Source organism: Lissotriton helveticus, chromosome 4_1 (genome assembly GCF_964261635.1).
Source record: "Lissotriton helveticus chromosome 4_1, aLisHel1.1, whole genome shotgun sequence".
In the NCBI taxonomy this organism is placed as follows: domain Eukaryota; kingdom Metazoa; phylum Chordata; class Amphibia; order Caudata; family Salamandridae; genus Lissotriton; species Lissotriton helveticus.
This window is the reverse complement of record NC_136063.1, coordinates 448225651-448243049: the sequence shown is the minus strand read 5'-3', so window position 1 is coordinate 448243049 and position 17399 is coordinate 448225651. Positions and strand designations below refer to the sequence as shown.

General features: G+C 45.5%; 1 protein-coding gene across 1 annotated transcript in view; it reads right to left on the bottom strand.

Annotated features, from left to right (window-relative positions):
- Positions 1-17399, bottom strand: part of CDH17 (cadherin 17) — a 408277-nt gene that overhangs the window by 159434 nt on the left and 231444 nt on the right. The window contains exon 8 of the mRNA XM_078687034.1: positions 8899-9030. Within this exon, the coding sequence (XP_078543160.1) occupies positions 8899-9030 (132 nt within the window). The remainder of the gene's footprint in view (positions 1-8898; positions 9031-17399) is intronic.

The following is a 17399-nucleotide window of genomic DNA, read 5'->3' as shown; positions in this document are numbered from 1 at the left end:
CTCTATATTAAGTTAGCATTCATAGCGTCGTTTTATTAGCAACCGCCATTTTGTTGTTTTGATCGAAACGTATTCTTCTGTCATTTCTGAGAAACGGGCTTCTCTAGGTAATGTTTCTTCGGAGCTGAGTTCTGTTACACTAATGAATGCACTGTTCTTATTAGCTCATACCTTCTCTTCAGATGTGAGCCTTCTCCCACTTGTCTAGCGGTGGGCAGAGTGTCCTTGACAAATAAATAAGGTGTCAGAATCGAAACTTACTCCTTTGTAATTTACTGACCAGCTGCATCTCCTTGGAAAATTCCATGGTAGACGTGCTCACTTTGGTGTCGAAGTGAACATAATGTATTGTTATGTTTATTGAAGTCAGTCCCTCTGCAGCTGTCTCAGGAGACTGGTCAGACTGGGCTCCGCTGTAGCGCAATTACTAATAAATAACTTGGTTTGTTTTCTCTACTGTTTCACCGACTCTTCATTTCTTGGAAGGCTGAGAGGCGGTTATGAGTGACCCGGGTGGCCCGATTTGGGTCACTTCCTTCACCGAACAGACATGACTGCATCACCCCTGCTCTAAAAGCCTTTTACTGATTATCAGTTGCAAGAAGAATATCAGTCAAAGCCCTTTGCTGGACCAATTTTTCTCTAATCCATATTCAAACTCTTCACCCTGAGGAGAAACCTTAGCATTGCTAATATTGATCTCTCCTTACAAAAGAAACAGCATTGGTTGAAAGTCGTACTTGGCACAAACATGTGTGAAAGATATTTTGACTTTAAATATTGTTTGTCTAGTATCATGAATATTTTGCATTAAAAACGACAAAAAGGTAAAGTGTACAACTATGTTTTATTGAATAGGCCTAGTTATGCCTCGACATCTTGAAATTCAGTGGTGTCCTTGTTTTCATCCATGTTTACATTTCTAACTAAAAAGCAAAATGTGCACTGATTCTTTGTTATGAAACAGTGTTCTTGGTGAGCTTCGAGGGAAGCTGTCTTGAACATTTGTATCATTTCACAATATGTTTCCGCATGATCACTGTGGGGCTATTCATTTATGAAACTGCCATTGTTTTGTGAACTAGATTTGAGCATCCACATCCAATGACATTAAGTTAGAAATTATAATATTAATATTCATTTAGGGGATAGTGCTAGGATGGTGTTAGATGATGATGAATCAATTTTGTGCTGTGATTCTTTAAATCTGTGTTGCATTTGCTCATCTTATGCTGACTCTGCAATTCCATTGGTTTCCGTTGTGAAATGTATTATAAAATGTACTATAAAAGTCACATATCTGGGGAATGGCCAGATTTCTTGTTCTCAGCAAGACTTTAGTCCACCTGACCCGTCATTGGGGCTGCTGTCCTGAAGCTTAGCATAACGATTTGTTGCATAATCTGAACTTAAAATGATTTTGCTAATTTTGCTAATACTGCATCTATTTCATTAATGCTGGTGGCCTTTATGGCAACTGAATTCTGAGCCTCTGAGCCCTATTCTAGTACTATTTTATTGATTCAGTATGTATTTTGACTGATTTGAGACTAATCATATATTTTTTCCTTCTGTAATGCATTTTAATATCTTAATAAACCATCATGGTTTTTCACTTTATGCGTCTCTTGAAATTTTGAGGCCAACACTGCTTGAAAAAATAAGGGTGATCAGTAAACATTCAGAATTCAGAAAAGGAATCAAAACGTAACATTTCCCTAAAACATGACAACTTCTAGAAGATATTAGGATTGCTTTGTTAAATGAAAAAAAATTCTACAAATTCAGTTACAACATGGATCTAATGAGGTAAACCCACAGCGCCGCGGGATGGCATAGGAAATTAGGGAAGATCACCCAGTTCTTTCCCATAATAGTGTATGGCCTAATAACGTGTTATAGGGTGCCGCTCGCAAGCCGAGGACCTTGTGGTGACTTTTGCCCTGTCTCCCCTGGAATTTAATTGCCTGCCGAACGGAGAATCCTGCCCTGTGCCTCCCTGGGGCTGCGAACTTTGTTAATCAACTTGGGACCTGTTGGAGAGAGAGGACGGGGCCGGGACTGCAAGGCCCAGCATCCCGAGCAGCCTGTCACTCGCCGCTGCTGGAGCCTCTTCCCGCCCCGCCTCTCAGTAGCACCTGAAATACGGCTCGCGGCCCCCGCTCCGCGGGAGCCGCTCGCAAGCCGAGGACCTTGTGGTGACTTTTGCCCTGTCTCCCCTGGAGTTTAATTGCCTGCCGAACGGAGAATCCTGCTCTGTGCCTCCCTGGGGCTGCGAACTTTGTTAATCAACTTGGGACCTGTTGGAGAGAGAGGATGGGGCCGGGACTGCGAGGCCCAGCATTCCGAGCGGCCTGTCACTCGCCGCAGCTGGAGCCTCTTCCCGCACCTGCCTCTTCCTACTTAACTCCTCCCATCACCGCGCACGCGGGACACGCGCGGGACGGCCCGGGCCAAGGGCGGGCCCGTTGTAGCCCGTTAGAATCCGTGTAAGTCCGGACCGGGCCCACTTTCTAAGCCCATTCACCATTTCTTATAAAGAACTGTATGTACGTCCTACACTTATGGTAACTTGTATTTGAAAATTGTTCCTATTTTTCCACATAAGCATTTGAATGGAATAGCATATACTCTTCTGTGAACTATGACTACACGAGGTAGTAGGAGTAAAACTGCTGCTGAAGGGGGTCAGATAGTAGGTCCTTTAGATAATGTTCTTATAAAGGCAAACACTTTCATTGATCAGGGTATTGCCGACCTTGAGCGCAGAGTATCCCAAGATCTAGCAGTTGCTCTCCATAAAAGATCTTCCTTGGGCCTCCTTGCCACTGCCAGAACTCCTGACCAGACTAGTAAACTTCCTTCAACAGTGGTTCGCGTTGACGTGCATAGCCTACCAAATCTGGTGGATTTATCGGCATCGGAACTTCTGTCTGATTCCCAAATTAGTTTAGAACTTGAAAAAAAAACAGATTCATCACTGCACACTACACCAGAGGTAACAAGACAGATGAGAGGAAAGAGGGAGGGTGCTGTAAAGAAAAAAAGGGATAAACAGAAAACTAAAAGGGTCAAGAGGGCAGGTGATTTGGTCAAGCACCAGGGAATTAACCCAGAAAACTCTGTGCAGAAGGCGGGGGAAAACAGAAATAACAACTTATTAAATCCTGCCATAATCGAGTCTTCGGGAAATGTGACCACTGATGTTTTAACTACCTCGACAGGGGGAGAAAATGAAAGTGGAAGAATGGCAGAAAACCAATTTCTAATAAAAGTGGGTGAGTCAATCAAATCTTGTCTCTCCCCGCTAGAAACTAGTTTACAGCATATTGAAAAACACCTAGCTGAATTAGTTGCTCTTTCAAAAAGTAAAAACCCATTAACACCGGGGATACCAAAGCTAGGGGGAAATAAACTACCTGTAGATAAACCTGCGGCCCCACAAGCAAAAAAAACAGTTGCTGCAGGGCATACTGTAACATCTAAAACCCCTGCAATAGTAGTTGAGCAGAAAACTAATGGTAAGCCCAAAGAACCTGTTGTGCAGGACAGGGTGATCAGTAATACCCCCACAGTACCCCTGATGAATGTCAATATGGATTCCTATAGAGGAGTGTCCAACAGTAGACTCCCTGCTAATCTTCTCCCTGAGGCTAGTCCCTTTGTGGTAGTGTTGACTGGTATCCCGGAGCTGTTAAACACCACAGAAGAACCTCCCTGGGCATTAATGAACAAGGTCCAACACTGGCTCAATAAGAACCGACCATTACCACCTAACTGGTCGAGTCAGATCATAACGGTTCGCAGAGTTCCCTGGGTGGGCTATGGTAAGAAGACAACTCAGGGTGACTGTGTTTTGATTAATTTTAAGGATCCTCGCACAGTGAATCACATCTGTTCCTGGGGCCCCCGAATCACCATTGAAGGTATAGACACAAAATGGTTATCCATTTTTATCCTACTGGGACCCACAACGACTTAGTTTATGATCAGAACTGGCATAGAGTAGGCCAACAAGCGCTAGGAAGAGAATGGGAGGACTGGGAAGGTAATCCCATTAGACACCCTGCCAGGGTGGACTGGGGAGGAAATCCTAGTAGACATTTTATACAAGAACCATCTTTCGGGGATACCTGGAGAGGAATTCCAACTATGAACAGATACAGCTGTCTGGAGATGGTGAATTGACCATCAACGCCCACTGGGCACCAGAAAGGTGATTTGATGCATATTGATTGCATCTTACCACAGGGCGAGAGCGCTATCTCCAGACAGGCAGAATCTGTTTCACTGGACGTAAATATCAGTCCGTTGGTAGTAACCCCGAGAGTTAATGATGCACCCCAGTCGCAAACCACAACATACTTGGGGGACTTAGACAGCCTGGCTGAGGGTGATTCCTTCCGCCTGATCTCGTGGAATATAGCTGGTCTCTTACGGAGGCTAGAGGATCCGGCATGATTAAAGTTTATTGAATCCTTTCATATAGTCTGTCTCCAGGAGACATGGAGCAGGGGGTCCCCTGGTTTGGATGGTTACCAATCTTTTAATGTTCCAGCAGTACCCTCACAAGCCGGTAGAGCCAAGGGTGGTCTTATGGCAGCCATTTCTATGAAGCATGATATGATTAAAACCGATACTCTGGTGGAATGCCCTTGGTTTCAATTGCTTGTTATTAAGGACTTATTTTCGATCCCCTTGCTCTTAATCAACTGGTATTATAATATATTTGATCCCCAAACTACAGTGGTCATAAAAGAATTGCAGGATGAAGATTGTGAAAGTAACTAATACCATACTTCCTCTTTTTATTATGTGGGTAGGTGATTTTAATTGTTGTTTGTGTAAATTTAGCGGTTCTAGAGTCTGTGGCCTGTTAGACCTAAATGACCAGCCTGTTGCGCATTTTAAGCACTCTAAACAAGGTGAGGCCTTAAACAATATCATAATAATCAATGATCTTTGTGCTCTGGATATGTCTAGCTTTTCAAGACCCCTGAGTATCCCAACTTTTCAAGGTGTGGGAGGCCAGATGAGTGTTATTGATTTTGCTCTGGTCTCAAGAAAATACACTTACCTTATCAATGATTTCCAGATTGAGGTTAACCCAGCAAGTGACCACAATCCACTTATCTTGAGATTGCGCCATGCTTTTAAAAGAACGCAGATTGTGGAACACCAAATTAAATTCAGCCAGAACCAGGGGGTTACCCTAAGGTGGGACAAGGTAGACGCCAAACATTTAGAGCTGGAGATTTTTAAGATAAATAAACAAAGATCAGAAGCCTGCCTAACGCCCTCAAATGAGCCAGAGGTAATAATTGATAATTTCGAAGCTCTTCTAGGCAATGTGGCTTCTCATCTCCTGAAACCTACGGGAGGGAAAAAGGGTATTACCTGCAAATGGTTCGACTCTGAATGTTCCAGAGCGCAATCGAGCTTAACTAAGGCACTACGCCAAGCACCTCGGGATAGGGCTTTGGTCAAAGGGGCAAGGAAAGCCTATAGAGATGCCATCATCAAGCGCAAAACTGACTTAAAAAGACAGGCATGGGATGATCTGGGCAAAGCCTCAGAACTAAAGGACAGACGAATTTTTTGGGAGGTCATAAATCGTCCTTTCCTAAAAAGTGAAGAAAAGGACACTTTACAGGTCCACATTCCAGGGGACATATGGGAGGCACACTATGGGAACATTTTCAACCCAAAAGGGACTCACCTCGTAACTAACCTTGAGGGGCTTTGCGACACAAAGAGGGAGTCAGCAAACATGCTTAGTCTCTCACTGACTCTCTCTGAGGTAGAGGCTGCACTTAGTAAGGGCATTTCACTGAAAGCTCCAGGGCCGGATTCGGTGCCTTTGGACTTTTTTAAATATAATAAAGCTGTCTGGGCACCACTCTTATTACTTTTGTTCAAAGCAGTTGTGGTAGGTCATATTCCGACATCATGGCAAGAGGCAGTAGAGGTCCCGATTTTCAAAAAGGGTAACAAACGTGACCCCTGCTGTTACAGACCAATATCGCTAATAGATGCGTCCTGTAAATTGATGGGTAGGGTGATTCTGGCTCATTTAGAAACCTGGGCAGAAACGAATGGTATTATCGTTGAATCCCAATACGTGTTTAGGCGGGGGAAAGGTACCACTGAGCAGTGCCTAAACTTGGCGCTGATAATGGGTAAGTACATGAGAGCCAAGCGTGGCTGTGTCCACTTGGATTTCATGGACTTATCCAGTGCCTTCGATACTGTATGTAGAAAAAACTTTGGCAAATAATGGAGTCTATGGGGTTTGAGGAGGCGTTGATCACACTACTTCGCAGACTCCACGCTGCCACAACAGTAAGGATTAGATTTGGCCCTGCAGGGGAGAAGACAAAGTCCATACCATCGACTGAGGGGGTTCGCCAGGGGTGTATACTGGCCCCCTTCCTGTTCTTGGTGTACACCAATGGTTTGGAAGCCTTCCTGTTAGAAAGTTGTGCTGATTTTCCCTGGGTAAATGGAAAACGTATACCGATGTTATCTTATGCGGATGACACGGTTTTAATGACCCTAACTGCTAATAGCATGCACATTTTCTTAAATGCTTTTAACACCTTTGTGCAGGGGTTAGATCTGAGGGTCAATTTCTCAAAGTCCTTCACTATGGTCTGCGGCCCAAAAGGGGTAAAATCTCGCAGGCTCGTGGTGAAGGACTCAATCATTGAGAAAGTTGACAGCTTTAATTATCTGGGTACCTTATTTAATAAAACCTTGAGCTGGGATCCTCTAATATCAGCCCGTGTGCAAAAGGCCACCCAAACTGTTGAGTCCATTTTCCGTTTTTCTAGCAAATTGGGTCAGAAGCCGGTGGTAGAATTGAAATCCCTATACAAAGCTAAATGTATCCCAGTTGCAACATATGGTATCTTTTGCCATGCTGAGGTTGGTCTTGAATGTGTGAGTGATACCATCCATGTCTCCCCTTTGCTGCTTTGGAGCAAGGTTTGGTGTTCTGATGATCTGAAACTCACTAAGGAAATACTACAAGACTGCCTCAAGCTTGTGCATTTTGATAAGATCCCATGGTTATATATGTCAGGGAAACCCTCTCTAAGATAGGTCTGGGCCATATTTTCTCGAATGTTGAAACCATTGGACCTGAGACTAAGCCATTAATTAAAGAGGCTTATCGCACCAATCTAGGTGTGTTGAGAAATAATGAGAGGGCGATCTACCACAGGGGAAAGCTGCAGCACCAACCCTACCTTTCATATATAGGGCAGACACAATGGCGCTTTTATTTAACTAGATTTCGTCTTAACACACTGCATTTTTTATTTGCTTTTCCAACGCAAGTGGGTTGGTGTGAGAGTTTACCCTTGTGTGCTTGTAACAACAAAGTCACTCAAAACACTGTTCATCTTGTACTTTTTTGTTCTCTGTACAAAGACCCAAGAAGTAGCTTTATTAGACCAATTCTGTTAACTTTTGGATCTCGTTATTATAAAGAGGGATATGAACACTTACTCTCATTATCAACCCCAGCAAAATGCAATGCTGTGCTTAGTTTTATTAGAGTAGCACTCGGTATCAGAAACATATATTGATTACTGTTATGGATTGCTGTTTACTACATATGTAAATAGCTTAGAGTTAGGTACTCACATAAATTGTATTTTTATTGTTAAATTGTTTTTTCTTTTAAATATATCTGATTTCTTTTAAATCTATTTGCAAATCATGTAACGTCAATATAATAATAATGTTTAGATATAAATTGCATGATCCTTTTAAATTGTCTAATACTGTTATGTCATACTTTTATGATTCTGTTTTATGAATCGAAATAAAGTTTTCTAAAGAAAGAAAGTTATAGGGTGTTCCACAAGCACCATCAACGGTTCCAACTCTATACATGACAACATTAACAAACAGATGGCAAATACATGATTGTATGGCCGCACCTATCTATTACACTCAGGCCTATGTGCTGCTGAAGCCCTAAACATCGCCTTGACTTTATCTCCAATCCTAACTCTCTGCACCCAATCTTTCCCACATAGGTCACTCTACAACCAACACACTTTTAATCATACACCAAAGGGCGCCCAGAAAATTAATGAAAATCAGAGCACTATCTGGTCAAGCACACTAAGTGCTCTAAATTATATATGAGAAGTCTTATTTATTCAATAATCGAGAAAGTCCTTTAGGTCTCACAGGATGTATGGTGCGCTATATAAGACGTAATACCATACAATAAAATAGATTAGTCTGTGGAAATGTCATATTGCCCGGAGCCCACCAAATATACACTGCTCCATTCAGAACTAAAGTCAGCCGTAAAGTTAGTTCACTCCACAAGCAGACGTAACCACTTCACCCCTGTACTTTGCAATTGCCACCGTTACCTATTCCAGACAGAATTAGATTAAACATTATCTCCCTCATACACCTAGACGCACGTTAAAATACCTGTCCATACCTTGCAGATCTACTCTTATCTGTGGTGCCTCCAGTGTTATCAGAAGTCACAAAAATCCTCTCTTTGGAGCCTTCAAGTTCAAAATGTCTACATCACTCTTCAGTGCAGCCACTGCTTCCTTGAACAAATCAACTCTTGTCCTTGGAACATTTACCTCATTTTCTATCTTCTGTAAGCAACTGAAGGATCACCTTTTCAGACAATTCCTAAACTAAGTCAATAAGTGATCCCTGGATACTACAGCAAGCTTGCATTTGTCAAGTTATTTTCCAATGAAATGTCCAGGTGTGTAACATAAAGTGATAAACAAAATAATGAGAAACACTTTTTGTTGTTGTGATACATATGGCTAGCATCTGCATATACATGATAGAGTGCAGGCTGGACTATCTGTCTTCCACATGCTTGGATATATGGCTTCTACTTACCATGCTCTTTATTTCCCTGTCCAGGGGTTCTGTCACAAAAATATCCCCTTTCTGATCAATGGTAAAAGGGAAGCGGGGCAATTTTTCTTTTTGTAGCAGCTCATAATTTGCATTTGGCTCATTACACCGCATCTGCAATTCAAGATGGCACCAGAGCATTAGAACATGGCAAGACACTTAACATCGGCAGACTCTGCTGGCCACCCTGTAAACAGCAGAACAATGAGCATCTTCTGTGGTTTACTAGAGCTTTCTTTCATACTCCATTTTACACAAACAGGCTTCCGTGGAAAAGGAGGGATTGAACTCCTTAAAATCAACAATATTCTCTTTTGGCAGTAGCCTCTGTCTAGACACAATCCAACAACAAACACTATAAACAACTCTTACCTGGTACCTTTTCAGAACTGATGGAGCAGGAAGAATATTAAGATTGTAATCAATCTCTGTGTATCAGCAATTTCTCTGTAAGATTAATAGGAATACTTATGTATTGCTACTTTCACCATATGGCACCTTTCTCTTTTCTCAAATCACTTTGAATTAATTATTCATGTCCTCTGGAAAGGAAAGAACTCTTGTTGTCTTGGAACAAGACCACTCTTTCTCTCTTTCCTCAAAATAAGTTCTCTCTATAATTGAATGTTGTGGCTTAATCCATCTACGGAAGCTGAACGGCCAAGCTGACCGCAATGAGAGCGAAACATGGCCTCCCAACTAGATGGGGAATGTATCCTCTCAAAGGCTGAAGCTCAATGACCTTGAGTCGCCCAAATGTCCTGTCACAGAAGCCCACGTGTCTGTTTGTCTTTATCCTATTGGTTCTGTAATCGTGTAGTCATCTCAGTGTTTTCCCAATCATGCGACGCTTGTCAACAGGTAATGATATGTCTGAATTAAGTTTGTGATTCACAAGCTTACTTGTGCACCTACATACAGAATAGGTGCCAAAATAAAAGCATTTACGAGGGAGCAATTCTATACCTAGTTTGCACAATCAGAAATGGTGAGGTTTTCACCAACTAAATGGAATGTTCTCGCCAGAATATTTGACTAGTAGTCCAACATATGACAGAATTTCTGGAAGAGCATCCTAGGGTGGATCCTAGTGGTGGCGCTCAAAGCTGTAAACGTGTATATTTACTCATATAAAAGGTAGGAGTAAATATGTGTTTGGGCTGGAAAAAGGGATGTAACACTCCCAAAATGTATCTAAATATCTGAAAAGTGATTCTAAAGTGCGAAAAATATTTTCCTGGTGCAATTAGGTAAAACATATTACTAAGTGCAAATACACATATGCACATTTGTTACACTGCCATTTGTGCAAATGCATGATGGTAATCCGGAAATTCTACAACAGTGTAAGAAAACTAGGAGCACTCTTGTAATACTTTAAGAATTCCCAAAAAGCAAAACAAAAATCCATTCATGAGTCTAGGGCTGTAAATTTCCAGTGTTTTCCTATATGTTTACTCAATCTGGCCTTAACTATTTTATGGATATATTATAAAAATGTCTTTAAATAATTTAGCCTTGAGCTGCATTCTGCACTATTCGATATTGGTAGGGCTGTTATAAAGGTTATCAGAAATGTGGAACTTCCGTTAATTGTGCCTTAAAAACATACTGTGCTTTCTTCTTTTCCTTTTCAGAGCAGGATTCTGACAAGAGACTTCGCTCGAGATGTAAATATAAGACTCATGGAAAATGTTGGAGGGTACCTCAGAGTAAATATTCAAACATGCCCCGGAATGTTTTATGAGTGGGTTGATCACATCTTAGGAAGAGGTGTGGCGCCGCGGCCAGGGCGACTTACGCTGGAATCTGGGGATCACGGTTCGATCCCCGGCTCCGGCGGCAGGTTAGCCCAGCACCATGTGACTCTGGGCAATAGCTTGCTTAATCTTCCCGACGACCCCCAGCGCCTAGAGACCCTAACGGCTGATTGTGCGCTTTACAAATGTGGATTATTATTATTATTATTATTACCAAATCTGTTTCAATCCCCCTTGCTCCGTGGTTCTTTCAACAAAGGCTGCTTTAAATAGATGATTAAGTTCAGCAGAAACAGCTTTCATGGTCTGTCTCGCTGAACTTAAGCAATCGGCAGAGATTGAAATATTAAGGCAGCCCTCTCAGCCATTGACTGTTCTAAGTGTCTGCAACTGATTCATTGTAAATGTCATTCGTGACATAATAATATGTGCCATTGAACTAAAGCATTCAGCCATTTCAGGGCTAAATTAGTGAGACCCTTTTTTAGGGCTCGGGCCTACGTCACACGAAGTGGGGCGGGGCTTCTGAGCTCTAATGTTATAAAAAAAAAAAGTTCAGAAAGGGCTGTGGGCTGCCGCATTCCAGAAAGCGCGCGGTTTTTGCGTGTGGTATTCTGCCATGTGAATGGTAATTGGTCCAGGCAAGGCTGTGTTTAAGTAAGGCAGCACGCCATAGGGCTTTGGAATTTTTGCAATGTCCACTTCCTGCATAAAGTGTTCGGACACGCGCAGAAGAATACATAAATCCTCAATTACCAGCTGTCCGAGGTGCCGGTAATTGAAGGCAGATGGTGCTGGGAGCGTGTGCACTGATGTGTTTTTTTTTCCCTTGAGCTCTGTGTGCGCGCCGGCAAACCCGCGCCTGCTCTTTGACTGAGGTAGGCTAAACAAGCATTGGCAAAGCAAATAGGACTCTCCTATACAAAATCTGTTGGTTTTGTCAGGGATATGTTTAGCCATGTTGTACAGCAGCCTGGCTGCTATGCAGCACAGCTGAAAGTAAAAAAACAAACAAAGTGCTTTGATAAGCACTCGTGCCCACTCACCCGAACTCAAACTTTTAATGTCAAAATAGAAGATCACTTTAATTTACTGCCCTCATAACAGACCCCTTGCAGTAGCTCTTGTTGTCCTCTTACCAGATCCCTTGCATCTTCCCAGCTATTGCCAGATTCCTCACTCGCTCCCTGTCTCGTCACCATGACTCACTCTCTCCACCCTTTCATAAAAAAAACACTCCACCTCGCTTTCCTCTCACTGGGAGCCTCACATTTACTCTCACAGTCCGGTTACCAGATTCCTACTGCCGTTGTACCAGATCACTCATTGTACTATCATTCAGTGTCCTATCATTAGAGACTTGCTTCACCCTAATGTTCATACCAGTTTTTCAAACTCATTCCCAGATCACTCACTCACTGCCCAAGCAGACACTGGTACATCCTCCTGTGACCAATGTCAACAGTTCCCTTTCACACAAAGCCTTCGCAGATCCCACGCATTCACTTCCCCCTCACACCTTTTCCCACACCTCCTGCTTCTCATACAAGCCTAGCCACTGATTTCTTGCACTAACAGCCTTCTCCTTTTCACGCACACTTCACTCCTGCTTCATTTCCGTTTTATTTTTCTGCCCCAATGCATTTCGTTCACTCATTTAACAGAATTATATTGTTTTTCCCTACAAAGGGAAGGCCTCCTTTACTTTGTAAAGAAGATATGGTTTATCTTGTAAGCAGATATCTAAAAAAAAATGGGTGCTGCTCTCAGAAATACATTACTTTCAAAATCGCATGTACAAATTGCATGACCTTTATATACAGAGCTCAGTGTGAACGATGTGGCTTGTACACACCCAACCATACACACCCAACCATACACACCCAACCATACACACCCAACCGCACACACCCACACACCCACACACAACCGCACACAACCGCACACACCCGCACAACCGCACACACACACACACACACAACCGCACACACACACACACAACCGCACATACACACAACCGGACACACACACAACCGCACACACACAACCGCACACACACAACCGCACACACGCACGCACACACACAACCGCACACACAACCGCATGCCCACGCACACAACCCCACGCACACCACCACCACACACCCGCAGAGTAGTGAGTGCAGAGTAGTGAGGGCAGAGTGCAGAGTAGTGAGGGCAGAGTAGTGAGGGTCTTTGCACAGTGGCCTTGTTCCAACCCCGTGGAAACAGGCGTTAATCACCCCTCTTCTGAAGAAACCTTCGCTGAGCCCTGAGTGTCTATCAAACTACCGACCCATCTCCCTGCTGCCTTTCCCAGCGAAGGTCGCCGAACGATGGGTCAGTTTGTGTCTGTCCGCCCACCTAGAACAGAACAAACTTCTTGATGACTACCAGTTCGGGTTCCGTCCTGCCCACGGCACCGAAACAGCAGTCTTAACAGCCATGGAGGATCTTCGCATGCGTGCAGACAGGGGCCAGCCAGTGGCGCTGATACTGCTGGACCTGTCTGCCGCATTCGATACGGTCAACCATGGTACGCTGCTGCGGAGACTGGGTGAAGTGGGAGTGGAGGGCACTGCTCTGCTCTGGTTTCACTCCTACCTTCGGGACAGAAAACAGGCTGTCTCCCTTCCCCCATTCCAATCCTCCTTTGCACCAGTACCCCAGGGAGTCCCTCAGGGCTCCTCCATCAGCCCCATCCTTTTTAACGTGTACCTCATCCCGCTAGTCAAGCTAATCCAATCCTTTGGGATCAAAACAATAAATTATGCTGACGACACACAGCTCATCCTCTCTTGGGAAGGTGAAGATGCCATTCCTTTCTCCACCTTCCACGACTGCCTAAGAGAGACGGCTGGATGGCTACACAGAAACTCCCTCCAGTTTAATTCCTCTAAGACGGAGGTCCTGTTTTGTTCAGGTACTAAGATACCCCGCCAGTTCCCGAACGAATTCTGGCCCCCAGAGATCGGAGACAAACCGCTGCCAGTTGCCTCGGTTCGCAACCTGGGAGCCATGCTTGACAACAAATTGAGTATGGAAACCCAGGTGACGAAAACTGTGGGGATTTGCACGGCCCTGCTTCGCTCGCTGCGGAAAATCATGCCACTCCTCCCGGCACAAGCTCGGGCGACGATAGTCAGGTGTACGATACTTAGTCGCCTTGACTATTGTAACGCCCTGCTCCTGGAGTCTCCAGTCACGGTGCTGGATCGACTACAGCGCATCCAATCGGCCGCCGCCAAGCTGGCTCTTGGCTGGACGAGGAAGGCTTCGGCCACAGCAGCTCTGGCCGAGCTACACTGGTTACCCCTAAAACAACGTGTGGCTTTCAAGTCCCTCTGCATTGTCTTCAAGGCTCTGCACGGACTTGGACCCAAACCTTTGCAAGCCCTGTTTCGGTGGTACATTCCTGCTAGAGATCTACGCTCATCCTCGGCCTGTCTGGTAGAGGTACCCAGATTCTATAAAGCCAGAACAGGGGGCAGATCCTTCAGGGTTGCAGCGGCCAAGTTGTGGAACAGCCTGCCCACTGACATTCGTCAGATTTCACAGCTTCTCCCATTCAGAAGACGTATCAAGACCTGGCTCTTCCCCCAATAAATGTCTGTTGATTGGTCTTCCCGGTTATCTGTCAGTAGAGTATTCTCCAGCGCCAGGAAGCCTGCAAGGTATCAGTCGCGCTTTATAAATACTCAAAATAATAAAAAATAATGAGGGCAGAGTAGTGAGGGCAGAGTAGTGAGGGCAGAGTAGTGAGGGCAGAGTAGTGAGGGCAGAGTAGGGAGGGCAGAGTAGGGAGGGCAGAGTAGGGAGTGCAGAGTAGGGAGTGCAGAGGGCAGAGTAGGGAGTGCAGAGGGCAGAGTAGGGAGGGCAGAGTGCAGAGTAGGGAGGGCAGAGTGCAGAGTAGTGAGGGCAGAGTAGTGAGGGCAGAGTAGTGAGGGCAGAGTAGTGAGGGCAGAGTAGTGAGTGCAGAGTAGGGAGGGCAGAGTAGGGAGGGCAGAGTAGGGAGGGCAGAGTAGGGAGTGCAGAGTAGGGAGTGCAGAGTAGGGAGGGCAGAGTAGGGAGGGCAGAGTAGGGAGGGCAGAGTAGGGAGGGCAGAGTAGGGAGGGCAGAGTAGGGAGGGCAGAGTAGGGGGGGCAGAGTAGTGAGGGCAGAGTAGTGGGGGCAGAGTAGTGGGGGCAGAGTAGGGAGGGCAGAGTAGTGAGGGCAGAGTAGTGAGGGCAGAGTAGTGAGTGCAGAGTAGGGAGTGCAGAGTAGGGAGGGCAGAGTAGGGAGGGCAGAGTAGGGAGGGCAGAGTAGGGAGTGCAGAGTAGGGAGTGCAGAGTAGGGAGTGCAGAGTAGGGAGGGCAGAGTAGGGAGGGCAGAGTAGTGAGGGCAGAGTAGTGGGGGCAGAGTAGTGGGGGCAGAGTAGGGAGGGCAGAGTAGTGAGGGCAGAGTAGTGAGGGCAGAGTAGTGAGTGCAGAGTAGGGAGTGCAGAGTAGGGAGGGCAGAGTAGGGAGGGCAGAGTAGGGAGGGCAGAGTAGGGAGTGCAGAGTAGGGAGTGCAGAGTAGGGAGTGCAGAGTAGGGAGGGCAGAGTAGGGAGGGCAGAGTAGGGAGGGCAGAGTAGGGAGGGCAGAGTAGGGAGGGCAGAGTAGGGGGGGCAGAGTAGTGAGGGCAGAGTAGTGGGGGCAGAGTAGTGGGGGCAGAGTAGGGAGGGCAGAGTAGTGAGGGCAGAGTAGTGAGGGCAGAGTAGTGAGGGCAGAGTAGGGAGGGCAGAGTAGTGAGGGCAGAGTAGTGAGGGCAGAGTAGTGAGGGCAGAGTAGTGAGGGCAGAGTAGTGAGGGCAGAGTAGTGAGTGCAGAGTAGTGAGTGCAGAGTAGGGAGTGCAGAGTAGGGAGTGCAGAGTAGGGAGTGCAGAGTAGGGAGTGCAGAGTAGGGAGGGCAGAGTAGGGAGGGCAGAGTAGGGAGTGCAGAGTAGGGAGTGCAGAGTAGGGAGGGCAGAGTTGGGGGGGCAGAGTAGTGAGGGCAGAGGGCAGAGTAGTGAGGGCAGAGGGCAGAGTAGTGAGGGCAGAGGGCAGAGTAGTGAGGGCAGAGTAGTGAGGGCAGAGTAGTGAGGGCAGAGTAGTGAGGGCAGAGTAGGGAGGGCAGAGTAGGGAGGGCAGAGTAGGGAGGGCAGAGTAGGGAGGGCAGAGTAGGGAGGGCAGAGTAGGGAGTGCAGAGTAGGGAGAGGAGAAGTGAGTAGTGAGTAGAGTAGTGAGTAGAGTAGTGAGTAGAGTAGTGAGTAGAGTAGTGAGTAGTGAGTAGAGTAGTGAGTAGTGAGTAGAGTAGTGAGTAGAGTAGTGAGTAGTGAGTAGAGTAGTGAGTAGTGAGTAGAGTAGTGAGTAGAGTAGTGAGTAGTGAGTAGAGTAGTGAGTAGAGTAGTGAGTAGAGTGCTGAGTAGTGAGTAGAGTGCTGAGTAGTGAGTGCAGAGTAGAGCAGTGAGTAGAGTAGTGAGTAGTGAGTGCAGAGTAGTGAGTAGTGAGTCGAGTAGTGAGTAGAGTAGTGAGTGCAGAGTAGTGAGTAGTGAGTAGAGTAGTGAGTAGAGTAGTGAGTAGTGAGTGCAGAGTAGTGAGTACTGAGTAGAGTAGTGAGTAGAGTGCAGAGTAGTGAGTAGTGAGTGCAGAGTAGTGAGTAGAGCAGTGAGTAGTGAGTAGAGCAGTGAGTAGAGTAGTGAGTGCAGAGTAGTGAGTAGAGTAGTGAGTAGTGAGTAGAGTAGTGAGTAGTGAGTAGAGTAGTGAGTAGAGTAGTGAGTAGAGTAGTGAGTAGTGAGTGCAGAGTAGTGAGTACAGTAGTGAGTAGAGTAGTGAGTAGTGAGTAGAGTAGTGAGTAGTGAGTGCAGAGTAGTGAGTAGAGTAGTGAGTAGAGCAGTGAGTAGTGAGTAGTGAGTGCAGAGTAGTGAGTGCAGAGTAGTGAGTAGAGCAGTGAGTAGAGTAGTGAGTAGTGAGTAGAGTAGTGAGTAGAGTAGTGAGTAGAGTAGTGAGTAGTGAGTAGAGTAGTGAGTAGAGTAGTGAGTAGAGTAGTGAGTAGTGAGTGCAGAGTAGTGAGTAGTGAGTGCAGAGTAGTGAGTAGTGAGTAGAGTAGTGAGTAGTGAGTGCAGAGTAGTGAGTAGTGAGTGCAGAGTAGTGAGTAGTGAGTGCAGAGTAGTGAGTAGTGAGTGCAGAGTAGTGAGTAGTGAGTAGAGTAGTGAGTAGAGTAGTGAGTAGTGAGTGCAGAGTAGTGAGTAGTGAGTGCAGAGTAGTGAGTAGAGTAGTGAGTAGTGAGTAGAGTAGTGAGTAGTGAGTGCAGAGTAGTGAGTGCAGAGTAGTGAGTAGAGTAGTGAGTAGTGAGTAGAGTAGTGAGTAGAGTAGTGAGTAGTGAGTGCAGAGTAGTGAGTGCAGAGTAGTGCGTAGAGTAGTGAGTAGAGTAGTGAGTAGTTAGTGCAGAGTAGTGAGTAGAGTAGTGAGTAGTGAGTAGAGTAGTGAGTAGTGAGTAGAGTAGTGAGTAGAGTAGTGAGTAGAGTAGTTAGTAGAGTAGTGAGTAGTGAGTGCAGAGTAGTGAGTAGAGTAGTGAGTAGAGTAGTGAGTAGAGTAGTGAGTAGAGTAGTGAGTAGAGTAGTGAGTAGTGAGTAGTGAGTAGAGTAGTGAGTAGAGTAGTGAGTAGAGTAGTGAGTAGTGAGTGCAGAGTAGTGAGTAGTGAGTGCAGA